Source organism: Emys orbicularis, chromosome 2 (assembly GCF_028017835.1).
Source record: "Emys orbicularis isolate rEmyOrb1 chromosome 2, rEmyOrb1.hap1, whole genome shotgun sequence".
Classification (NCBI taxonomy): domain Eukaryota; kingdom Metazoa; phylum Chordata; order Testudines; family Emydidae; genus Emys; species Emys orbicularis.
The window spans coordinates 264,430,711-264,453,101 of NC_088684.1; the positions used below are offsets into that span (position 1 = coordinate 264,430,711).

Genomic DNA, 22,391 nt, shown 5'->3' on the forward strand with positions numbered 1-22,391 from the left:
GGCCCCAGCAAGTCTAACGCCAGCCCTGGTGACCCCATTAAAAAAGGGTTGCGACCCACTTTGGGGTCCTGAACCACAGTTTGCGAACCGCTGTTCTAATCCTTCTCACAGCATGCAGAATGCATTGCAAGCTGTACACCCTAAAGCCATCAGTCTTTTACACATGCATTTTCCCCATCTGCACGTTTTTGTGTGGATGGTACCGATTTAGCTACATATGTGAAAAGTGGATATGAACTGTAGCTAAAGTAAATGGCAGCTAGGAGTGAATGTAGACATTAAACCTTTTTATTAAGAAAGTCTAAATCGTAGGGAAAGTTTTATTAAAATGCCAATTAATGCTAAGATAATTAATAAACTACATTGGAGATAGGAGGCTTTGGAGTCAGAGGCATGTGCATTAAAAGAACACTTCATTGTTCAAGAACAATAATTAACTTTCACAGACAACTCCCTGTTATACAATACATTGTAAACATACAGGGCCAGATCTTCTGCTGGTATAAATTGATCGAGTCAATAGAACTATATCAGTCTACATCAGATGAGGATCTGGTCCACTGTATATAGTAAACATGCACTACACAGTGCAAGCTTATCATTGCCCTTCCTAACCGAAATGTGCAAAACACCAAAAAAGGACATTTACAAATTCAATTTTAAATAGAAAAGGGGGGAGAGTCATCTTTGGTACAATTGACATTATGGTTCAGTTACACCAGGCATGAATAATGGCGTAGAACAATGGTGGGCAATCTGCAGCCCACGGGCCGCACGTGGCCTGTCAGGGTAATCCGCTGGTGGGCCATGAGACAGTTTGCTTACATTTACTATTCACAGGCACGGCTGCCCGCAGCTCCCAGTGGCCGCGGTTCACTATTCGTGGACAATGGGAGCTGCAGGCAGCCGGGCCTGCAGACGGTAAATATAAACAAACTGTCTTGCGGCCCACCAGCGGATTACCCTGACGGGCCGCTGGTGTAGAATATGGCATGAATTTGGCTCAGTGTATTGGATAACCAGGTCAAGTGTTCCAAATGAACTAAAAACATGAAATAGCTGAATTGCTATCAAAATAATGTAAAAATGCCATTAAAAACAGCCACTGTTCCTAGGAATTGGGGGATACAATAAAACTGGTTAATTGGGTAACACAAAGACTGGATAAGATGTAATCTAGATGAGAACAAGGTAGTGAACAGTGGAAGAGATCATTTAAAAACTCCATTCGTGTATATGGGATATTTAAGTTACACCCTATTTTTGTCTTTTGCCTTCCAATTACATGTACATCCACATATGCCTTTATAGCAACACTTGTCTTACTCTCATATGTGTCTCAGTACATCTCTCATTTGTCCATCCACCCTGAATGCTTACCTTGCAGTTATACTGTTGTCACTTCATTTCTGAGGATACATTGTCTTGCCCTGTTTTGTGAGCTAATGCTTTCTCTTGCATGCAGATGTTAACAGCTCTATGTTTTTTTGCTCCCCCGCCCTTTCTTTCTGTAGGAATGGAGAATGTGCAGCCCATTTCTTGTGCCTGATGAATAAGAATAGTCAGTCATATCCTACAAATTTGTTTTGTTTTTGTAAGGGCCTGGTTCTGCAACCCATGGTTATGTCATTCCCAATGAGTAAGTAGTATTCAACATTAGGGCTGGCCAGAAAACAGAAATTCCATTTCACAAAAAATGTCAAGGTTTCAAAATGTGAAACAAATCTGAGACCTGAAAATTTTCATGAAAAATATTGAGAGAAAGACACCCCACTAAGAATAGCCAATAGTCCTTTGATTAAGGCACTTGCTTGGGATGTAGGACACCCAGGTTCAAGTACCTGAAACAGAGAAAGGACTTGAACTTGGGTCTCCCACATCCCAGGTGAGTGCCCTAATCACTGTGTGCTATTAGTCTGAGGTGGCGTGCTCTCCTATCCATTCCATCTTATAGCAACAAAATGTTAGTCAAAACACTCCTATTTTGATTAAATGGCATTTTTCTATGGAAAAAAGTTTAGTTGAAAATTTTTTGACAAGGAAAGGGTTGCACAAAATAGTTTTCAAACATCTAGTAGCAAACCTTTCAAGTTGAAATGTACAGAATCATATCCTCTGGGGATTTCAGTTTGGGTAAACAGGAAGCTTGTCTGTCTATGGACTGTCTATAAAATGCTACTGAAATTCTGCTGCGGCACAAATTCCATGTCTGGTATGAAACCTGTTGAGAAGGCACCATTGTCTTCATGGTAAATCAAACCTGGGTTGATATTGAGTGGGGTCCGAGACAAGAATTATTTGTCACTATCTCTGTGGACCATGAAGCTCGCCATGCATCCTCTACTGTAAATCCCTCACCCGGTAAACTTATCCACAATGGGCGCTGTGAAGGCAGATGACCATGTGGTGGATTAAACAAGTCTTTAATTAACTATAGATGTAGCATATCACACAATTTTGTCATGAGATTTGCTACGTTTTCCTCTCTGTGAACACTGGGTGGAGCAATATGCAGACAACCAGTAACCATGGTAGAGGAGTAGATTTACGTGTGCCTGAAATAATACACATAGTGGAATTAAGTTGTGCATTGATCATCCTTGTGTGAGACAAGCAAGCCCATACTGGAGCGCAGTACTCTGCTGCTGCATAACAGAGTGCAAAGGCTATGTAGTTCCAGCCAGTATTCTGAGCAGATTGTTGTGTATTTTGACCTTAGTTGCTGTCTTTGTAAGATGATCATGATAGCTGAGAGCTCTATCCAACATGATGCCTAGATAAACCAGGTGTGAATCATGCTTTATTCACTGACCATTGAGAACTATATTCATCTTTCTCCCCGCTTGGGCATGATGTAAGTGGAAAACACTCAAAACAGTCTTACTTTCACTTGGTATCAGATGCCACTGATGACAATAATCAGCCATAGCCACTATATCTGCATTCAAAACACTCTCAAGTATGTCAAAAGAGTGTGACTGAGTGCCGAGGCATATGTCATATGTATAAACAAACTTGTGAGATCTGATATGTGGTAGGTCATTCGAATGTAAATTGAATAATGTTGGAGATAATACTGATCCTTGTGGTAGGCCATTCTTCTGGTGCCTCCAACCACTTGTTCTGTTACCAATGTGCACACAGAAATAGTGATTTCTCAAAAACAAAGCCATTGCATATACAAACCAACTTGTCATAGATCTAGACAATTTCACCAAAAGGCCCATGTGCCAAACTGTGTTGTATGCCACGGTCTGGTCAAGAAAAACTGAACCAGTCTTCAGCTTATGTTGGAATCCCTTTGATTCTATAAGATGGTCTGCAATCTCTGGATCACCTGACTGCTCATTCTGCCTCAGCAAGTCTGCACAATCCTCATTCAAACATGGAATGTATTCAGGTTGGAAGCCACATGGAATTGTTGCACTTGCAGCTTTAAAAATGGCACAGCAGAAATGACGATTTGCATCTTCCACGGAGATGATGTTTAATGGGATTGTTACAATGCTCTGTTCAAAGTACTCTGTATAGGAGCCCCAATCTGCCTTCCAGACGTTCCATCTAGGCTTTGGTATGCTCCTTATAATCGGAAGACGCATTCCCATCTGAATCAATGACCGACGATATTGGCTATGTGGAAAATCATTAAGTACAGTACACGCCACTGGCTGCAGGTGATTGGCAAACGATATGACCCAGCACAGGTCTGGGTATTAGTCCCTAGTCCAACATGCTGCATGGAAAGTATCACACTGCTTAGGGTCATGGAACAGTGCAAGAACATTATTTGTTGCCCACTCCAACTGAATTGAAGCAGAGGAAACAGTATCAGTTAGAACAAGAGCTCTGTTTAGAGATAAACACTAATTAACAGAGACTGGTGCTCATGTGAATAAGGGATGTCAGAGTGGTCCTCATGTCCCTGAAAAGTATAACGAACTATTTATCCAGGTAGCAAGCAGCAACTATAGTAATGTCACGACTTCCGTTACTCTTTCAACAAGAATGAGAGGCCTAAGTAAAACATTTCTTGTACACATGGCTATATGTGAAGTTGCAATACACAGTTCCACCACTAAGGACAAAGAAGTAATTACATGTTGTATCCTATTATGAGGGAGATCTTTGTTTAGACCTCACTTTACCTCCGTAATGCGCCAGTTGCCACCTGACTTTTTGTTTAGTATTGTTATTTAATGACTTCAAAAATGGTGAAGTATTAAACTGAGCCTATAGACAATTTTAATATTATGGCTAATAAAAGAAATCCACACCATTTGCTTCTTTCCCTCTGGCTATTTTTGCTTCTGCCCTCCATTTTGCATCTTTTCTGCATATTCTAAAGACCTCCAGTTCCATATTTGGTCACTAGACAGTTGATATAATACAGATGCCTATTTCAGGCTTCTTTCCTACTACTTGCTCCTACTGCTTCATCTCTTGAGTTTTATGGCCAAATTTTACATTAAAAACTATTTATTAGACTTGGTTAGTAGATATTTAAATAAATGATTGCTCAATTGTTACGGATTCTTATAGAATCCAATAGGTTGCTTATAAACCCTCATAACCATCTAAAACACCTTCTTCGGGTGTACTTATAAATTTCTAAAATGTGCTCATACCATCTATTAGCCCTTTATAAACTATTTGTAAATATAACATTAATATAAAGTGTGACCGATTTCATTTACTGAAATACCACTTTAGTACTTCGTGGGTCAAAATATACCTCACTGCTTCTCTTAAAGATGTCACCATCCCTTATTTTTTTTAAAAAACCACTACAGTGCTAGTCCAAAACCCTACACCTTACCGTATTTTAATGCAGTTTTACAAAGTCTACTGTAGCATATCAGTGATATAACATTGCTACACTGCAAAACATTTATTAGCAGTTTTGGCAATATACCTGTATAGTCCGTTAGCTTTTGCCCATGCACTCCTCTACTCCATTCTCTTGAGTGTTTCATTCCTGAGTGAGTCAAATATAAATCCTCATTTCAAACCTGGCAGATTTATCATTAAAAGTTGAGTGGCACAAACTGGCTAGGATAGTGCATGATCAACAATGTTAATCATCCCTGGGGTTCCTCTGCGGTCTTTTGTGTGACCGCTATTTAGATGATAGTTGAGACAGTAGTGTTCAGTTTCTCTTGTTGAATTAGTTTCAGTACTCCAAAAGTGTGTTCCATGCTCTTACTTGATTTTTTAAAAAACTCATTTATTTATATATGTTCTATCCATATCAGTCTTAATTTTATATTCAGAATCACAATATGTTGTCCAATGCCCACGTACAAAAAAGCGCAGCAAAATTTGGTAACATCTGCAGATTTTCTTTGTAAATTACGGTGTTAGCCTGAAGTTAATTATATAAACCTAATTTTCTTCCTCAAGCACAACTTCTACATGATCTATTTAAGATATATAATTGGTGCTTTGGATGATAAATTGTTTCTCAACCAGAATATTTTGTTTGCTATTGCTAATTAAATTATTATAATATTGGGCTTAGCTAGTATATACACTCTTATTTTACCTTGCATTTTAAAAGCTATTCCAATTTGTGTAATATACTAGATGTCATGCTAATTATTTTCTGTAGTCAGAAATGCCACCTCTGTTCTAAATGAAAAGCATTGATAGAAACATTTTACATTAAATAGTGCAACTGTCTGCTGTGCTCCATTATACACATGCTTTGAATTCCATTGTTGTTGGCATTAAAGTCATAATAGTATAAGTGGCTGCTTAGAAAGAGTGATTTACCTGCATATGTGAAAACGAAATGCACAAAACTTCTTTTGACTTAGAATCAAATTCTGCCATCATTTATGCCCATGAAAGCCCACTGAAATTGACCTTTGCTAATTGAAGTGTGGCTTATTCCATTTCACTTGCTTATTGGGATATTTTAAGAGATTACAGTGTATCTGGAAACACAGTTAAAGTCTTCTTTTGGTTACTGCACTGTAACTATAGAGTCATTACAATGCCTTCTTTAGAGTTATTCCAGATAGACAGGGTCCTTTTTGCAATAAAGGTATTTTCAGAACATGGCGTTTTAAACTTCTCTTTCCATGCACTTAACAGACTTATTTATTGGAACTCTCAGTGTATATCCTCACTTAGCTCTTGAAACTTATCACTTTCTCCCTGTATCAGTAACAGATTTGGGTTTTTCTCACTTGGTTTGGTTGTTCAGGAGAAAAAGAAATGAGAGCCCTAGGTGTAGTATTCAGGAATTTGATCGTTCCTTGGCAGCTAGCACTGACATTGTTCTGTCCTACAGTACTGTTAATATCTGTTTATCGAGGATGACACTGGACTGAAAGACAGAATTTGTAAAAACAGCAGGGGCAATATGTTCTGGTGGCACATCTCTCAAACTCTGCTGGGTCAATGAGAAATTTCTGTAGACCCTTAGAAGAGCCAATGAATTAGCTGTACCAACCTTAGTTTCAAGTATCAGAGGAGTAGCCGTGTTAGTCTGGATCTGTAAAAAGCAACAGAGAGTCCTGTGGCACCTTTAAGACTAACAGATGTATTGGAGCATAAGCTTTCGTGGGTGAACACCCACTTCGTCAGACGCATGAGGGATATGTTTATTACCTTAGTTTATTACAGTATTTTCTTTTTTTAATTGTATTTGAAGTTAATACCAAGTTAGAACTACACATTTTTTGTGCTGTGGTTCTAGATTTAAGAGAAGAATATATTTAAAAAGAGAGCACGCAAATGAACACTGAATGTCTTTGAAATAGTTCTAAAGGCTAAGATTGCTATTTAGCTTGTTAAGGTTTGCTTGAATTTAATTAAACCAGAAGTTGTGTTCCATGTGCTCAGACAAGTCTTTGGGGAAAAAATATTTCAGTGGATCTTTCCTAGTTTGGTGATATTTATGAGATATAGTAATAGACTTCACTGGCAGTGTAGCCAATGAAGTGGTAGTGAAATGAAACTAGTACCCAATTTGCCCAGGCAGTCAGTATAGGACATAAGAGTGCTGTACTGCTGTACTACTTTACATTCATTTGAGAAGCCCAAAAATAGACCCAGTCAAAAAAATCACAAAAGATGTACTATGGGTCCCCAAAGAGACACTTTTAAAAATCCCAAATCAAACTGTTGTTTGTTCCATTTTTAATAGTAATTATTGTTGGTTTTGGGGGGAGACATAAAAGAGAGAGAGTAATAAAAGTGCTACATATTAGCAGTTGTGAGAAGATACATAACTTTTGGTCAGCAAATGTATAGATTTAGGGCTGGGCAAACCACTCACATTAAAACAAGAACCACTCAAAGCTTTGCTCAAAACTCACTGATTCTTTTATTGAGGCACAAAGAAGTTCACATAATGCTGAATTCATTTTCACTTTCTCAAGCCGTTGCACTTCCTGGTTGCATACAAGACCAAAATTAGAATTGGTAGATCTAAAATACTAGGAGAATAGTTTCTGACTTAACTCAGAAACTATTTCAAATATGGTCCTTCCAAACTGTTGCATATTTATCAAAACCAGATTGGTAGCTGTTTTTGCCAATCATTACTTGTGATGTTACTAATTAAATGGAACAGGTGTCCATTATGTAGATAGAATTTTCAAAAAGAAAAATAAAGTAACACCAAAAATTATCTGTATTTCTTACTGTAAGTTTCCTTTTTTGTGGATGGCCAATAATATTTTTAAATACAGTATCAAAAATAAGCATAAAAGTAGAAAGAGGGAAGGAGCATTTATAGCAAATTTTCCATTAGCTCATACAGGTGAATTAATTCCAGAGATAGACAGCCACAGTTTTACTTTTTCTCTTTTCTCGTGTTAATAGTGTATGAACTTGCTTCTAATAGAGCATAAGATGTTCTAGGGCAGAGCTACCCAGCATGGTAATGTTTGAATGAGATAATATACTTTTTTTTGAGAGAGAGAGAGAGAGTATTGTTACTTGATTAGTAACAGTAGCAGTGTATCCTTGACAATTTTTTCCCTCTTTCTCCTGGCTCACATTTCCTGTGTTAGGGCCCAATTTTCCATCAGTTGAAGTCAATAGGAGCTTTGCCACTGATTCCAATGGGAAGAAATCTGAAAATGATAAGGTTATTTAGGTACCTACATGGTATGCTGGTTGTTTGCTGATCTAACAGACGAGCCTGTAGCTAGGAGTTATGATGTGGTGAAATGTGATGAAGGCGTGTTTCTAATATAACTAACCTGAATTCAGAAAACAACATTATGTATATGAGCATATATATAATTTAGGGTGGTAAATATATAGCGGTGTCATGAGCGAAATACTAGTCACAAAATTCAGCAAACCCAATGCAACATAGACATCGTCATGTCTTAATACTGGCCCAGAAGAGCCATGTTCCAGGAGTTGATCCTGGCACTGCATGTGGCAAGACAGGGCTGGCCACTTCCATCCCAGTTCTTGAGAAGGACATCCCATGTCAGAAGAGAAGAGATGAAAGAAATAGGGTGTTCTAATAACCACACCCCTGAGATAGATCCCTGGAATGTGGGATTTTCTGGGCCAATGTGAAAGATGATGTTTGTGTCACAAACAAAATTGTGTCACGGTGAAACATTGACTGAAATGCAAACTCTTGAGTGTGAAGTTCAGTTCAGTCCCTTCATACAGGGATGGTTTGAGCTGACCCTGAGCATTCATCCATCCCTATTTTGTTTCTTTCATCGCCTATTTCTTACTTATTAAGGAGAAATGTGTCGTTGTAATTACCAAGTCCTTAGGCTCCTCAAAAGAGGCTCATAATGTCTATAAAACATAGGCACAACATAATTAAAGTGAGTAGAGGATGTACTTCAACCCAGAAGAAATAGTTACAGCTGAGTTATAAACCTTTAAATAAAATATTCATATTAAAAAGGCTTACAGACTCTTAACTGAAATGGCACTTGTAGCTGCCTTTATAACAGGAACCTGAGATAAAAATCAGAAATGTATTACAAATAATGTCAGGCTTCTACCATATCAAGTTGAAAAGCAGACAAGAAATTGCTAAAGGTTGGTTTTAACACTTGTAAACTAAAATAGTGGGAAAACGTGGAGGCAAAGGTTCCTGGTCTAATGACATATTGTGTAAAAATTAAATGTTTGAAGTTAAATGTTAAATATTAATGTCAATTTTAAAATATCTGAAAGTATATGAACACTTGTGTATGAATATCTATATTTATGATACATATTGTCTATATGTTTCTATATGTATATATACACAGACATATAGAACATGCTATATAACTTCAAATTTCCTTTATTTTTCATCTATAAAACTAATGGCAAATTATTTCTTTTTGTTCTTCTCACAGCTGAATTTTTATTCCTCTTGTGGGGTGTTTATCTCTGCTATGCAGTGCGGACAGTCCCATCAGCATTTCATGAGCCACGTTATATGACTGTTGCAGTTCACAATGAGCTCATTATCTCTGCTATATTCCATACAATTAGGCAAGTGACTGTAGATCTAGTATTTAACTGTTTATCTTTCAGGTTTCCCGTGGTGCAATTTAAAATGGGTAATCTGGATAACGGAAGGATCTCATAAATATTTTAATTTGCATATTAAGACATTATTAAACCTAATGTTCTCATAGGACTGGAAAATATGTGTAATCAACTTATTAATCATGTGATTTGTTTTTTCAGTATAGCTAGTTTACATGTTCTTTATGTCAATTGGATCAAAATTTAATATATATAACAAATTAGATTTAACAGAACTACTGTCCATTTTAATTCATTTACACAGCACACACTGGTTTGTATCTCCCAAAAACTGGCAATTAAGTATATTAGTATATGTGAATTCTTCCTGGTGTGTAACAGATCAGCAAGTGAAAATCCTTGAGATAATTATATTGGTTTGTGAATGAAGCATAGTGGTTTATATGCTGGATATAAAATAAATCAATAATTATATACTGTTTATGTATGTAATACTATAACAAATATGTATGAAAATTCTTGTCTTATAAGGATTATAATTTACCCTGAATTTAGTTGTGGGAAATTATAGTAATGGTAACAAAAAATTAGGGGTGATCAAATTTGGTTTTGCAAAATTTTCACTGCAGAAATAAAATTGTCCTGGAAAATCCAAAATACTGGTATAGTCTACAAATTGTCTCTATGTGAGATTCTTATGTCTTTTGTTGTCTCCTTTTGCTTACCTCCTCCTTTTGTCTCTTGGACAGCCACACCCACTCCTAAAGTCTCTTATCATCTCTGTGTTAACCACTCTCAAATCTACCTCTTCCCCTCTCATCAGGCTCATGTCTCTTGCTGCCTTTCTGATGTCTTCCTAGATGATTCATAGTTGACTCAAACCAAACACAGAAAAAACAGAACTTCTCATCTTTCCTTCTAAACTCTCTTCCCTCCCCATTTCCTTCATCACAGCTGACAACTCTACCATGCCACTCAAGGTGCAACATTGGAGTTTTTGACAATTCCCCTCTATTCTATAAATCTGATTTTATTTCCTTTCTGATCAGCTCATCTTTTCAAAAATTCAGTAGATTTCCAGACTCTTTTATTATCATTCTTATAGTCCTTGCAATGCCCAGACCAGCTGTCATTTTCTGAATGTGCAGTTCTGGAGACATCTCCCGTCTGTCACTGACTGGAATAGCTGCTTCTCTCAGTGTAAATATAGCACAGTGAGAATAAGGAAGTGGAAAGAATCATATAAATGTGAACTGGAAGAGGCCGGTAGGTCATTTATTCTCTATTCCTGCTGGTGAAGAATTATTCCTTTCAGCACAAGGTCTAGTGTTTTTTTCCTTCCTTGCTGTTTGTTATATTTGCCCTGTGCCTCTCTTACTGTTGGATGTATTGGCATTCTGTTGAAATAAGAGATCATATACCATAATTAAATAGGGATGAATGAACTGGTTTGGAAAATGTAAGACCCCTTCTAAAATTTTGAATATTCCAACATAAACTAAATCTTCTTGAAATGTTTTGTGCATTTATTCTCCCATCCTCTTTCATTTTTATCTTCCTCCTTCTCCCTAAATTCTGGGTGTAACCCAAACAGCCAAAATCCAAGCATTTTCACAGAGTATGTGTGAAAAGTTGGATGCACTGGATGTCTTACAGCATAACCTGTTCTGATGAGATAAACACCATAATATTTGACAATTCCAGCAGCTTAATATAGTTTGAGTAAAATTCAGATGAGCATCCAAATCAAACCCTGAACTTTTTGATATTTGCCAATCATTTGCATATCAGGTATCATTCCCTTTTCAAAACCACCTCTAAGTTTGTGTACAGGAATCCCTCTTTTTAAATAGATTTTTATTTAATTAGCATATGAAGATGAGAGGGTGAGTCCCCCCTTTCCCATCAATCAGTATTAACAATAGGACTAGTGATGGATAGCAACTATTTTTTCAGGCAGCAGAAGTGAAACCATGATGGAGCCATGCTGTGGCAAGCTGGGAATGGGCAACAGGGGGTGTATCACTCGATAATTACATGTTCTGTTCATTCCCTCTGGATCACCTGACACTGGCCACTGTGGGAAGACAGGATACTGGGCTAAATGGACCTTTTGTCTGACTCAGTATGGCTGTTCTTATGTTCAATTCTCCCACCCACATATATGATACAGTTTGTTAATGGATACATTAGTGACATAAGTCGTGGCACATGAGTAAAATGGAGTTACTATGTGGCAGGTCATGGTATTTTGTGATGTAGTTCAAGTTAGTTAATATTATGCTTATGTAATGTGTATAGTCAACATCAAGACACATACAATCTCCTTAAAAGGAAACAATTGACCATGTGTCAAACTTGAGTGAAAATTGTCTATGTAGGAGATGGAACTTCTCAACAACTGGCCACCAATCTGGGTGAGATGGGTTGAGATCAGAACAACCATGATTATTTGCATCTTCATAGCAAAATGCAAAATCCACTTCTTTGGGCTCGCCTTCCCAAAATAACACCACAAACCACAGTCCAGTCTCTGAAAATTGGAGGAAACATAGAAATGTATGATTGTGTATGCACAGTAATTAGGGGAAGCACTCAAATACCACAGTGATGCATGCCATATAAGAACTTAGGTATATATAGCTAGAGCTGGAACAATACAACGGTGACAAAATTAGACAACTGTAGAGAAGCAAAATCTCCACCCCATAACGAGAAAATGAATTCTGCTGGGCATTTTATGCCAAGGTGGTTCAGTTAGGTTACGAGTGGCGCTACCTCCTATAAGCTTCAACATTCTTCATCTTCAGACAAGTAACATGCAATTCAAAGTGCGAAATGCTTTTTCTGGCTTTTGGCCGTATCAATGGAAATCAAAGAAATTACTGCCGGTCTCATCTTTTCTTCCAGTCTGATATTTACAAACAAACTACCTCATTGAACAGCATAAGTAAAGGACAGACACAGCAGCCCCAATCATACACAGCAGCAGGGCCGGCTCCAGGGTTTTGGCCGCCCCAAGCAGCCAAACAAACAAACAAACAAACCCCCGCGATCGCGATCTGCGGCGGGAGGTCCTTCGCTCCGAGCAGGAGTGAGGGACCGTTCGCCGAATTGCCGCTGAACAGCTGGACGTGCCGCCCCTCTCCGAAGTGGCCGCCCCAAGCACCTGCTTGGTAAGCTGGTGCCTGGAGCCGGCCCTGCACAGCAGGTGGCTAGGACTAGGGGAAGCTCAACCCCTCCCCCCCAAATCTGATCCCAGGTCACCAACTGCCCTTTGCATGCATGTTCAGCTTGAGGCAAAGCCTTGACTTGCACCACGTGATGCTGTGGTGGGGCTCCTTCTAGCAGCAAGTGCCCAGGATGAGTGTGGGGCCAGTCGGGTTTGCCCTGCAACCCCCAGGCCCAGGCCCAGGGCCACAAGACAGGAGCTGACACTGCCTGAGGTGAGCGTGGGGCTGGGTGGGCTTGCTCTCCAGGTGCCCCCCCACCCCCACCTCCTCTCTGCACCACGGTTGGGTAGAGCAAGGCCCAGCTCCGCAGGACAGGAGCTGATGTTTCCAGCATGCCTTCTGCTTGACCTGTGGGTGACAGAATACATCAGTCTCCATGACCCATACAGGCTTTGGCCTCTTGCTGAGAATGCCAGTTAGTGCTCTTGAAATGTCCCTTTATTTTTTGTGTTGAGATGCAGTACTTTGGAACAATACTGTACGTATTTTTACAAGGCATTAGCAGTAATGGATGTTCTAAAAATGCTATAGTTACATCTGCCAGGCCATTGAACAGCCATCCGACTAAGACACCACGTCATGGGGCACTCGTGGCTCCACCCATGTACCTCTGCCCCTGCACTCTGACCCCAATGCCCTTTTGCAGTGTTGGTGGGAGGGGCCCTCTCTCCCCTCCCAGAGAGGTTGGGGCAGTTGGCATATGGCCTCCTTGTCCTCCCAGGAATGGTAGCAGGGGCTCCATTCTCCTTGAGAGCAGAAAGGATCTGCTCTCTCCCACAGAGAGGCAGGAGTGGCAGCACTGGCGGGACCCTAGTACTTATACTGGGGCCCAGTGAATAATCAAGGTGGGCTTGCTGTCACACCCCCGTCCAATTGCTATCAAGTTTTACTCAGTCTCTGCCTTTTGCCAGAATAGAATTATTTTTAAAGTAACTTGTACTAATTTTATATGAAAAATATGAGAACTGGTTAAAAATTTTGCATCAAAACCATTTTTAAAGTAAAATTGGGTTTTTGATCAAATGAAATTTTTGATTAAAAATGTCAACATTTTCCATGGAAAAAATTGTCTTTTCATTGAAAACTGAAATATTTCCCCCAACTATATTGGAGAAGAGAGATGATTCATCATGGGAGATATAGTCCAACCAAGGAGCCTAGCCTCCTGTAGAGAATGGGGGTATGAGGCACCCAAACTACAACTCCCATAAGGCTTTGCAGCAGCATCTCCCAAACAAAAATTTTTTGTTTTTAAATTTTTGCTGAAAATAGAAATTTTCTGTGGAAAATTTAGATGAAAATGACACTTTTGTTTGTTGTTTGTTGAACTTTTCCATGGAAAATCCCCCATGTTTTGACCAGCTCTAATATACACCTCTACCCCGATATAAAGTGGTTCTCAGGAGCCAAAAAATCTTACAGCGTTATAGGTGAAACCGCGTTATATCAAACTTGCTTTGGCCTCAAGCATTTCCGTTATTAATAGTCAGCAAATCATTTTTGTTAGAACTAACACAGTGTATGCAGTAAATAAATCTGTTCTACAATGGTTAAATTGTATCTCCTTTCTTTAATTACAACAATTATTTTATAAGTTTGTCATTAAAAGATACAGTATATTAACAACACAGGTACTAACCACTGCTAAATGCAACTATGTGGGCTAGGTTTCATCATACATCAATCGTTTGGTCTGCATGTAATACTTAGGAAAATGCAAAATTCACATAAAATATCAGAAAACACTTCGAATTACACATCCTTACAAATTGTTGTTCAAAAGGATTTTGGTGTTTTAGCAAATAGGAGCATGGGCCACTTTGTCATTTAGCCAACTATTGTATGTTATACGTAGATTGTTAAGTAATATGAACCGTTAATTATTAAATAGTTTGAAAACATTTTGGAGATGGAAGTTTTTACTTATAGAAAAGGTTAAAATGAAGCTAAAAAAGGTAAAGTAATCAAGTTTTAGAGACATTGATAAAATGGTAAATACCTTTTTTGGGGTAGAAGATGCTTTCTTATTTAAGATGTACCCCTTAACATTTTTTTAATTTTTAAAAAAACTTGTTATACTTTGTTGCTTCGTGCTACTGCAAGCCTTCTTCTTCTTCGCCAGATCAGTTATGGATTTTAACTGCAGTATTTGCAGTCTATCCACATCCTGGCTTTCTAGCCACTTAAGACCAATCTCTAACCCTACAACCGCATCAGCAGCTTTGGGCGGTGGCTCCGAGGGTTCTTTGTCACTATCCTCAGGGTTAGACACATTTTCTGAGGCACCAGGTGGTTGAGGGGCAACATTATGAATTATATCTACATCTGTAAGTCGTTCATAGGTTGGACACATAGCATCCACCTCCATCCACTCTTGAACATCAGCTACCCCACTTTGAGCCAAGTTCCCTGTAGACTCGTTCTGCCTCCATGGCCTCTTCTTCCGTAAAACCTTCAAAGTTGTTCTCATCTCCATCTTCTTCCTCATCTTGGTTGTCATCGCTTTCAGTGACAACAGCACTTTTGAGACCACAATGCCAACATTTCTCTATCATTGACGGAATGATTCCTAGCGAGGTTGTCTCACCTAAGTTAAATACATTCAACAAATTCAATTTCTTGATTACATCCATTATGCTACTGTTGTCCTCAACAATTTTCTTTACTAAGGCTTTACGATAGTTCATTTTAAATGTGGCTATAATGCCTTGATCGAGGGGCTGTATTTTGGATGTCATGTTCTTAGGAAGGTAGCTCACCTTTATCTTCCCATCTTTGCTGGTTAAGGTCTCAACTGGGGGATGGGCGGGACAGTTGTCAAGTAGGAGCAATGCCTTTGGCTCCAGGTTTTGTCTGCGTAGGTGGCTCTGGACAGCTGGTACAAAATATTTCTTAAACCATTCCTCGAAAATATCCGATGTCATCCAAGCATTTTTTGAATGGCGATAAATGAATGAAACCGAATCCATGTTCTTATGGTGGAAAGCCCTGGGTGACCTGGATTTGCCTATGCACAGAGGTTTAAGTTTATGTGAACTGTTTTTTTCACGCAAAAAAGTATTGTCACTCTCTCTTTTATCACCTTAAAACCTTCGGCCTTTTGTTCTTCGGTCCTAGAAGCAAGTGTTCTATCCGGCAGCATACGGTAACATAAGCCGGTTTCATGAGCGTTATAGATTTGCTCCGGAGCATAGTCACCCTCGATGATGATCTCTTGTAACTTTAGCGGGTATTCGTTGCAAGCTTTTATATCTGCGTAGCGCATCTCTTCTGAAATTGCGACTTGCCGAATGCCATGACGTTTTTTAAAATGATTAAGCCATCCACTGCTAGCTTTAAATTCGTTACCTTGATGTGCAGAAGCGTCCTTGCCCGAGCGTCTAAAATTGAGATACTTCTTCAATTTCTCCGCTTGTTTCCTTATAATGTCACCGGAAATTGGCGTGCCGTCGGAGCATTCTTGGGTAAACCACGTAAATACTGCTCTATCTAGTTGGTTATCCTGGGCAGTTTTTGGCGCTTCCTTTCCAGGCCTTCACTTTCATCCAGTTCAACTAGCATTGATCGTAATTTTTCCTCATCTTTGATCCACCCTCTTAATGTTGATTCCCCCACTCCTAGTTCTTTTGAGACCTTCGCTTGGCTCATTCCTGATTTCAGTCTGTCCATAGCTTCCAATTTTTCTTTGAATGTCCATGCCTTTCGTTTCCGTGGCTGTGAACTACTTGCCATCACGTCAATGGTATTTTAATACTGTATTAATGCTAACAATTTTTTTAAATTGTTTAGAAAATGTCAGCGCAGAGTTACAATGTTTCCAAAATACAACTAGTGAGACAACTTAAGCTTAGTCTATACTGCACACAATTTAGAAACGAGATTAAAATAGGCAGGAGAGATGAGAATGCCTAATGCAGGGATGGACAAATTTTTTGGCCCAAGGGCCACATCAGGGTTCAAAATTGTATGGAGGGCCGGGTAGGGAAGGCTGTGCCTCCCCAAACAGCCTGGCCCCACCCCCTATCTGACCCCCACCTACTTCCTGCCCCCTGACTGACCCCTCAGAACCCCTGACCCATCCAACCCCCCCAGCTCCTTGTCCCCTGACTACCCCGTCCAGAGACTTCCCGCCCCAACCACCCCTCCAAAGACCCCACCCCCTATCTAAGCCCCCCTGCTCCTTGTTCCCTGACCGCCCCCTCCAGAGACACCCCCCCCCGTCCCTAATCACTCCCAGGACTCCCATGCCCTATCCAACGGCCCCGTTCCCCGTCCTCTGACCGCCCTGCCCCCAGAACCTCCGAACCATCCAACCCGCCCTGTTCCCTGTCCCCTGACTGCCCTCTGAGACCTTCTGCTCCTTATCCAACCCCTCGGCCCCAGCCTGGCATCCTTAACACGCCACTAAGAGCAGTGTGTCGGAGCCAGACCCGCTGATCCGCCGGAGCACGCAGTCCCACCCTCCAGAGCGCTGCTTTACCGCGTTATATCCGAATTTGTGTTATATTGGGTCGCGTTATATCAGAGTAGAGGTGTATAACCAAATGATGACTACAATTGGTGATCCCTAATATTCTGAATTTTAGAAAAAAATTATTCCAAAATGTAAGTGTAGCAACATCTCTTTAAGGAAGAGTGTTATATTTTATTGTGTGCATGAACCAGTATGCTTACAAGTGATAAACAAGAAAATATGTGTATATTATTATAGCACAAAAACTAATGTTTCATGCCGGACCAGTGACATTAATAAAAGTATATGGTTCTTATAAAATGTATATTAAGTTGAAAGAGGTTGCAAACATCATTTCTATTTGAATTATTTTTTTAAACCTGCATATTACAAGCCAGTGGTACATCCATTCATCCATTATGTTGCTTACCATTTTTGGGAACTCTCATATTCAGATAAATCGAACATGCTTCAGCCAGCTCTAACTGCAGTGCTTAGTCTATGACACTTTAAAAAAGCACAGCAAAGAATTACTTCATATAGCTTAATGCAATGAATTTAATCAAATTAGCTTTTCATTCACTAGAATTTGTAAGATTGTTAAGCCCTGTAGTATTGAGCTGGAAGCTCCTGCAATCAAGGCCATTTCTGTACTCCCCACTTAGCCCTTCTAAAATGTATTTCAGTTCAGTTCTCTGTGACTACGGCTGGCCAGTTTGTCAGCCCCATTCTGTAGCTGCAACTTAGTTAGGAAATGTGCTGTAAAATAGAGAAGAACATGTTTTTGTGAATAATCTAAAAATTCTAGAGCCAAATCCTCAACATGTGTATATTATCATAGCTCAGTTGTAGTCAATGGGGGTCTGAACAAATAGAGTGAGAATATTTAAGTATGCTATATTCTTAAAAGTCTGCTTTTTGTCCCCCGCCGTTCCTTTGGAGTTATGGTGCATGTATAAAGGATGAAAATGTAACTTTTAGTCTATATCAAAGTAATACAAAACAAACACATCATTTTATCTTTAATTCAAATTACCTCCAGCAATATTAAGATTAACATGTTAAAAAAGACAAATTGCCAACACTCTGAATTCTATTTTCAGATTTAGTCTTGCCTCAAGACTTCAGTCCGATTGGATGCTGATGTTGTTCTTTGCACACACGCACTTGACTCTGACAGTTACCATTGGGTTACTTCTGATACCTAAGGTATTCTTCTTCTATCCTTTTTCTTGTCAAGTCCACAGAAAGAACATTATAATTCTGCAGAAGCAGTTCTTTGTTAAATTAGAAAGTAACTGGAGGAGGAGGATTAGGATATTGATCCAATATAATTTCAAATATATATATTTTAAAATTCTTCTTATCTTAAAATACTTGGGGAAACTCACTAATTTTTGTTCTCTTTTAATACTACATTTGCAGAAATTCTTGCTTTGAATAATCAATTATTTTTGATAATGTTAACAACAAAGAACACAAGCCACTGTGTGTATTTGCTAAACAGAAGTGCTTTTATGACATTTAGTATTTGAGATAGCAATACTTTTGAAACAGTATGTAAGGAACATATCAGAATTCACACAAGACTTCGAGGAAATGATATGTTTGCCCACTGCTGTATTTTAACATTATTATGATTATCTTCAATTTCAGTTGTTGTTCAGAGCATTTCCATTTTAGGAAAGTTTAATTTTAGAATGGAATTTCTTGATGAAAGAACAATAAGGAAATTCCCACAAAATAGTTTTGTTAATAGATTTAACCTTGTGAATATATTTAACTTATATAAATCAATTATTAGAACATTATAATAAGAAAAAAACTCCATTACACAAACATAAGGAAATTCAAAGTTAATATACTTACAATAGCCTTAATTCTGTCTCCATATTCCTGGCCACCTTCTGCATATGCCCCCGTAGTGCTGATCACTTGCCACATGAAATGTATGTCTGTTCTGCTGAGTATCTAGATTAAAGTACACCAGTGCCATATGAGTAATAGTTTTGCAATGTAACTTTCCTCAGTATAACTCTTATGTAACTGTTGTGAGGCCTCTATTTGTTCAGTGTAAAAGAGTACAGGTAAATTTGGGCCCTCTGTATGGAGGACATTGATTTTGATCTATGCTTGGAGGGGGAATATTGTGATATCTAACCTGTAACAGGAAGATACACAAGGTATGGTGGCATCTTTGGCCTTTACTAAGGTGGTGTCACAACTGGGGCTTGGACAGTTAGATCTTGTGGTTGGATCAGGAGTTGGGGTTGACAGTCAAGCCCGGGGTCAGAGCTGAAGTCAGATAGGAAACAGGAACAATTGCCAAGGGCCAGCACTGAGTTGAAATCGAAGGAGTTGCAGCTTAGGGTTGGATTTTCTGAAGTGAACCTCTGAACTTTTTCAGGTTAACCCACCACTAATAATAGTATCTATTCAATAATAATAATAATAAATTAATAATATAGTACCTCTTCTAATAATGCCTACCGAGAGACAGCCATTGTTTGAATCCAGGCTTGTAAAATGAAACCTGGAGAATAGTTGTACACTTCTGAATGTTGATGGGACCCTTATCAATACACTAACTGCAACATCTTTTTACAAATACTTATTGCAGTTTTCACACTCAAGCAATAACCCAAGAGATGACATAGCTACTGAAGCATATGAAGATGAACTTGACATGGGACGATCTGGGTCCTATCTAAACAGCAGTATCAATTCAGCTTGGAGTGAGCATAGTTTGGACCCTGAGGACATCAGGGTAAATACAAAACTTTTAATTGTAATTCGTTTTTAAGGACGAGTGTTTTTCTACCAGTAAACTCTGAGCCATGTCAGTTTGATTTTTTTTTTTATTGCAGACACCAGATGAAGTGGGCCAGCTCAGTTCTAGCAATATCAAATCATGTGACATATTTTGGGGAAAACATATTAATGTGAGCAGAGACTGTGTTACTTGTTATAAAACTTCATAAACTGATCAAAATACATCATCCCTACTTCATTTGATAAACGGGCACTTCTCTCCCAATAGTGATTTGACTGTCACTGCCCAGAGAAGGGGGCTGTTGTCTTTTTCTTTGGTTAATAAAGAATGCACAGTAACCCCATTTGGTTCCAGAAGAAGCCTAAAAATACAGCATGAGTATTTGATAACTGTCTGTGCATGGAATATGCTGTGGGACCAAATGTGATGGCTATTCTGTGCAATGGGTTAAATCTGAATTTACCTTAACAATGAAAAATATAATCCAAGTACATGGAGAAGTGACAAATTTAAACAGTAGAAAAGATGCAGTGAAATAATTTAATGTCGTATTTAGACAACTGGAGCTTAAATGGAATTCACTGAGACTGTTCATTTGACTTGATTTATGTTGTATGTACTAGTTTTGCTGTTTGTTTTCTAGGATGAGTTGAAGAAACTATATGCCCAGCTTGAAATCTACAAAAGGAAAAAGATGATTGCTAATAACCCACATCTCCAGAAAAAGAGGTGCTCCAAGAAGGGCTTGGGTCGTTCAATAATGAGACGAATTACTGAAATCCCTGAGACAGTGACCAGGCAGTGCTCCAGGGAGGACAAGGACCTTATGGACCACAGTGCTACAAAGAACACTGCACTTGTGAGAAAAAACCCACAGGATTCCACAAGTTATGTAAAGCCAAAGGAGGAGTCTTTGAAAAATAGAGTCTTTTCATTAAAAAAGTCCCATAGCACTTATGATCATGTTAGAGATCAAACAGAAGAGTCTAATAGCTTAACCACAGAAAGCGCAGAAGTTATAACTGCTGATAATTCACTGCTGGATTCCTTGACAGGGAAAAAATTAACAAAAAAATCTACAGAAAAAGTTGAAGCTGTGTCCACTGAATCTGTCCCTTTAGTGTGCAAATCACTAAGTGCACACAACTTAAGTGCGGATAAGAAGCCTCTGCATCCAAGAACATCAGTGTTACAAAAATCTCTCAGTGTTATTGCTAGTGCCAAGGAAAAGACTCTGGGGTTAACTGGGAAAACGCAAAGTCTAGAAGAAAGCAATAGATCCCATAAACCTCAGCAAAAGGGTAAAGAGGCCAGCAAAAAACACTCAGCCAGCGATAAAGGGGAGCATAAAGATTCACATCGGAAAAACTCTACTCACACTGAGGAGACAAGGAAACCCCATAAATCTGGAATTATGAAACAACAAAGGGTTACTCAGACAGTTGCAAATCCTGACACAGGCACAGGCAAGTCCCTGCTTAAGGACAGTTTTGACATAGCAGAAATTTGTCCTTGGGAGATTTATGACCAAACTCCTGATTCTGTGCCTTCTGAATCGAAAGTTCAAAAACATGTGTCTATTGCTTCCTCAGAAACAGAGAAAAATCACACTTCCCAGCCAAAGGGGAAATCTCATCACAAGCTTAAGACAGCTGAAGGGTATCAGCAATCAAATCAAAAGAGCACAGAGAAGTCGGAAGCATGCACTCGGGAGACCCAAGAGCAGCAGGTTTTTGAAGATGAGAAAAAACATTTAAATTCCAAGTCTCAGGTCATCCCTGGGTTTAAGTGTGAGAATGTTAATAAATATTATGCAGCAAATATTTGTGCTGGGGAATCTGAGGAACTGCCAAAAAAAGCTGCAATGCAAACAGCTGAAAGGGAAAAGCTCAATAATTTGGGAGAAAAGAAAAAAACCACATCCTTGGAGGGAAACATGCTTTCATCTGACTCCTATAGATCAAGTAGTAACTTACAGCAAGCTTTAACATCTCGAGCTGAAGTCTGTCCATGGGAGTTTGAAACACCAGATTTACCAAATGCAGAAAGAGGTGTAGCTTTATCGAACACAGCCGCTTTAGGTGCAAATAAAACAGCAATGCCTCAAAAATAAGAGGTTTTGGACTGAAAAGAGTAGCAGCACCAAGAAGAAAGACTACAGGAAGGAGGAAAGTGAGAGGGGGAGTAGGCCAAGAGGATCTGAAAATTCCTAAGGAGTATCACTTAACTGAAGGGATCAGAACATGAAAAAAGTAGGAAATAAGCAAAATAAATTATTATTATTGTTGTTGTTATTTATTTGTTGAGTGCCAACAGTGTGATCAGTGGTATCCAAACCATGGAGGGGACATGGTCCCTGTGCTGAGGAGTTTACAGTCTAAATGAACAGACGCCTGCCTTTGCAAAACCATTTCTCTCTTACAAACAGAAAAAAAAAAAGTGAATGGCTATAACAATCAAA

General features: G+C 39.0%; 1 protein-coding gene across 1 annotated transcript in view; it reads left to right on the top strand.

Annotated features, from left to right (window-relative positions):
* Positions 1-22,043, top strand: part of GPR158 (G protein-coupled receptor 158) — a 340,854-nt gene extending 318,811 nt beyond the window's left edge. Inside the window, exons 8-11 of the mRNA XM_065399964.1 lie at positions 9,336-9,474; positions 18,261-18,366; positions 19,778-19,924; positions 20,574-22,043. Coding sequence (XP_065256036.1) covers positions 9,336-9,474; positions 18,261-18,366; positions 19,778-19,924; positions 20,574-22,043 — 1,862 coding nt within the window. The remainder of the gene's footprint in view (positions 1-9,335; positions 9,475-18,260; positions 18,367-19,777; positions 19,925-20,573) is intronic.
* The last annotated feature ends 348 nt before the right edge of the window (positions 22,044-22,391 follow it).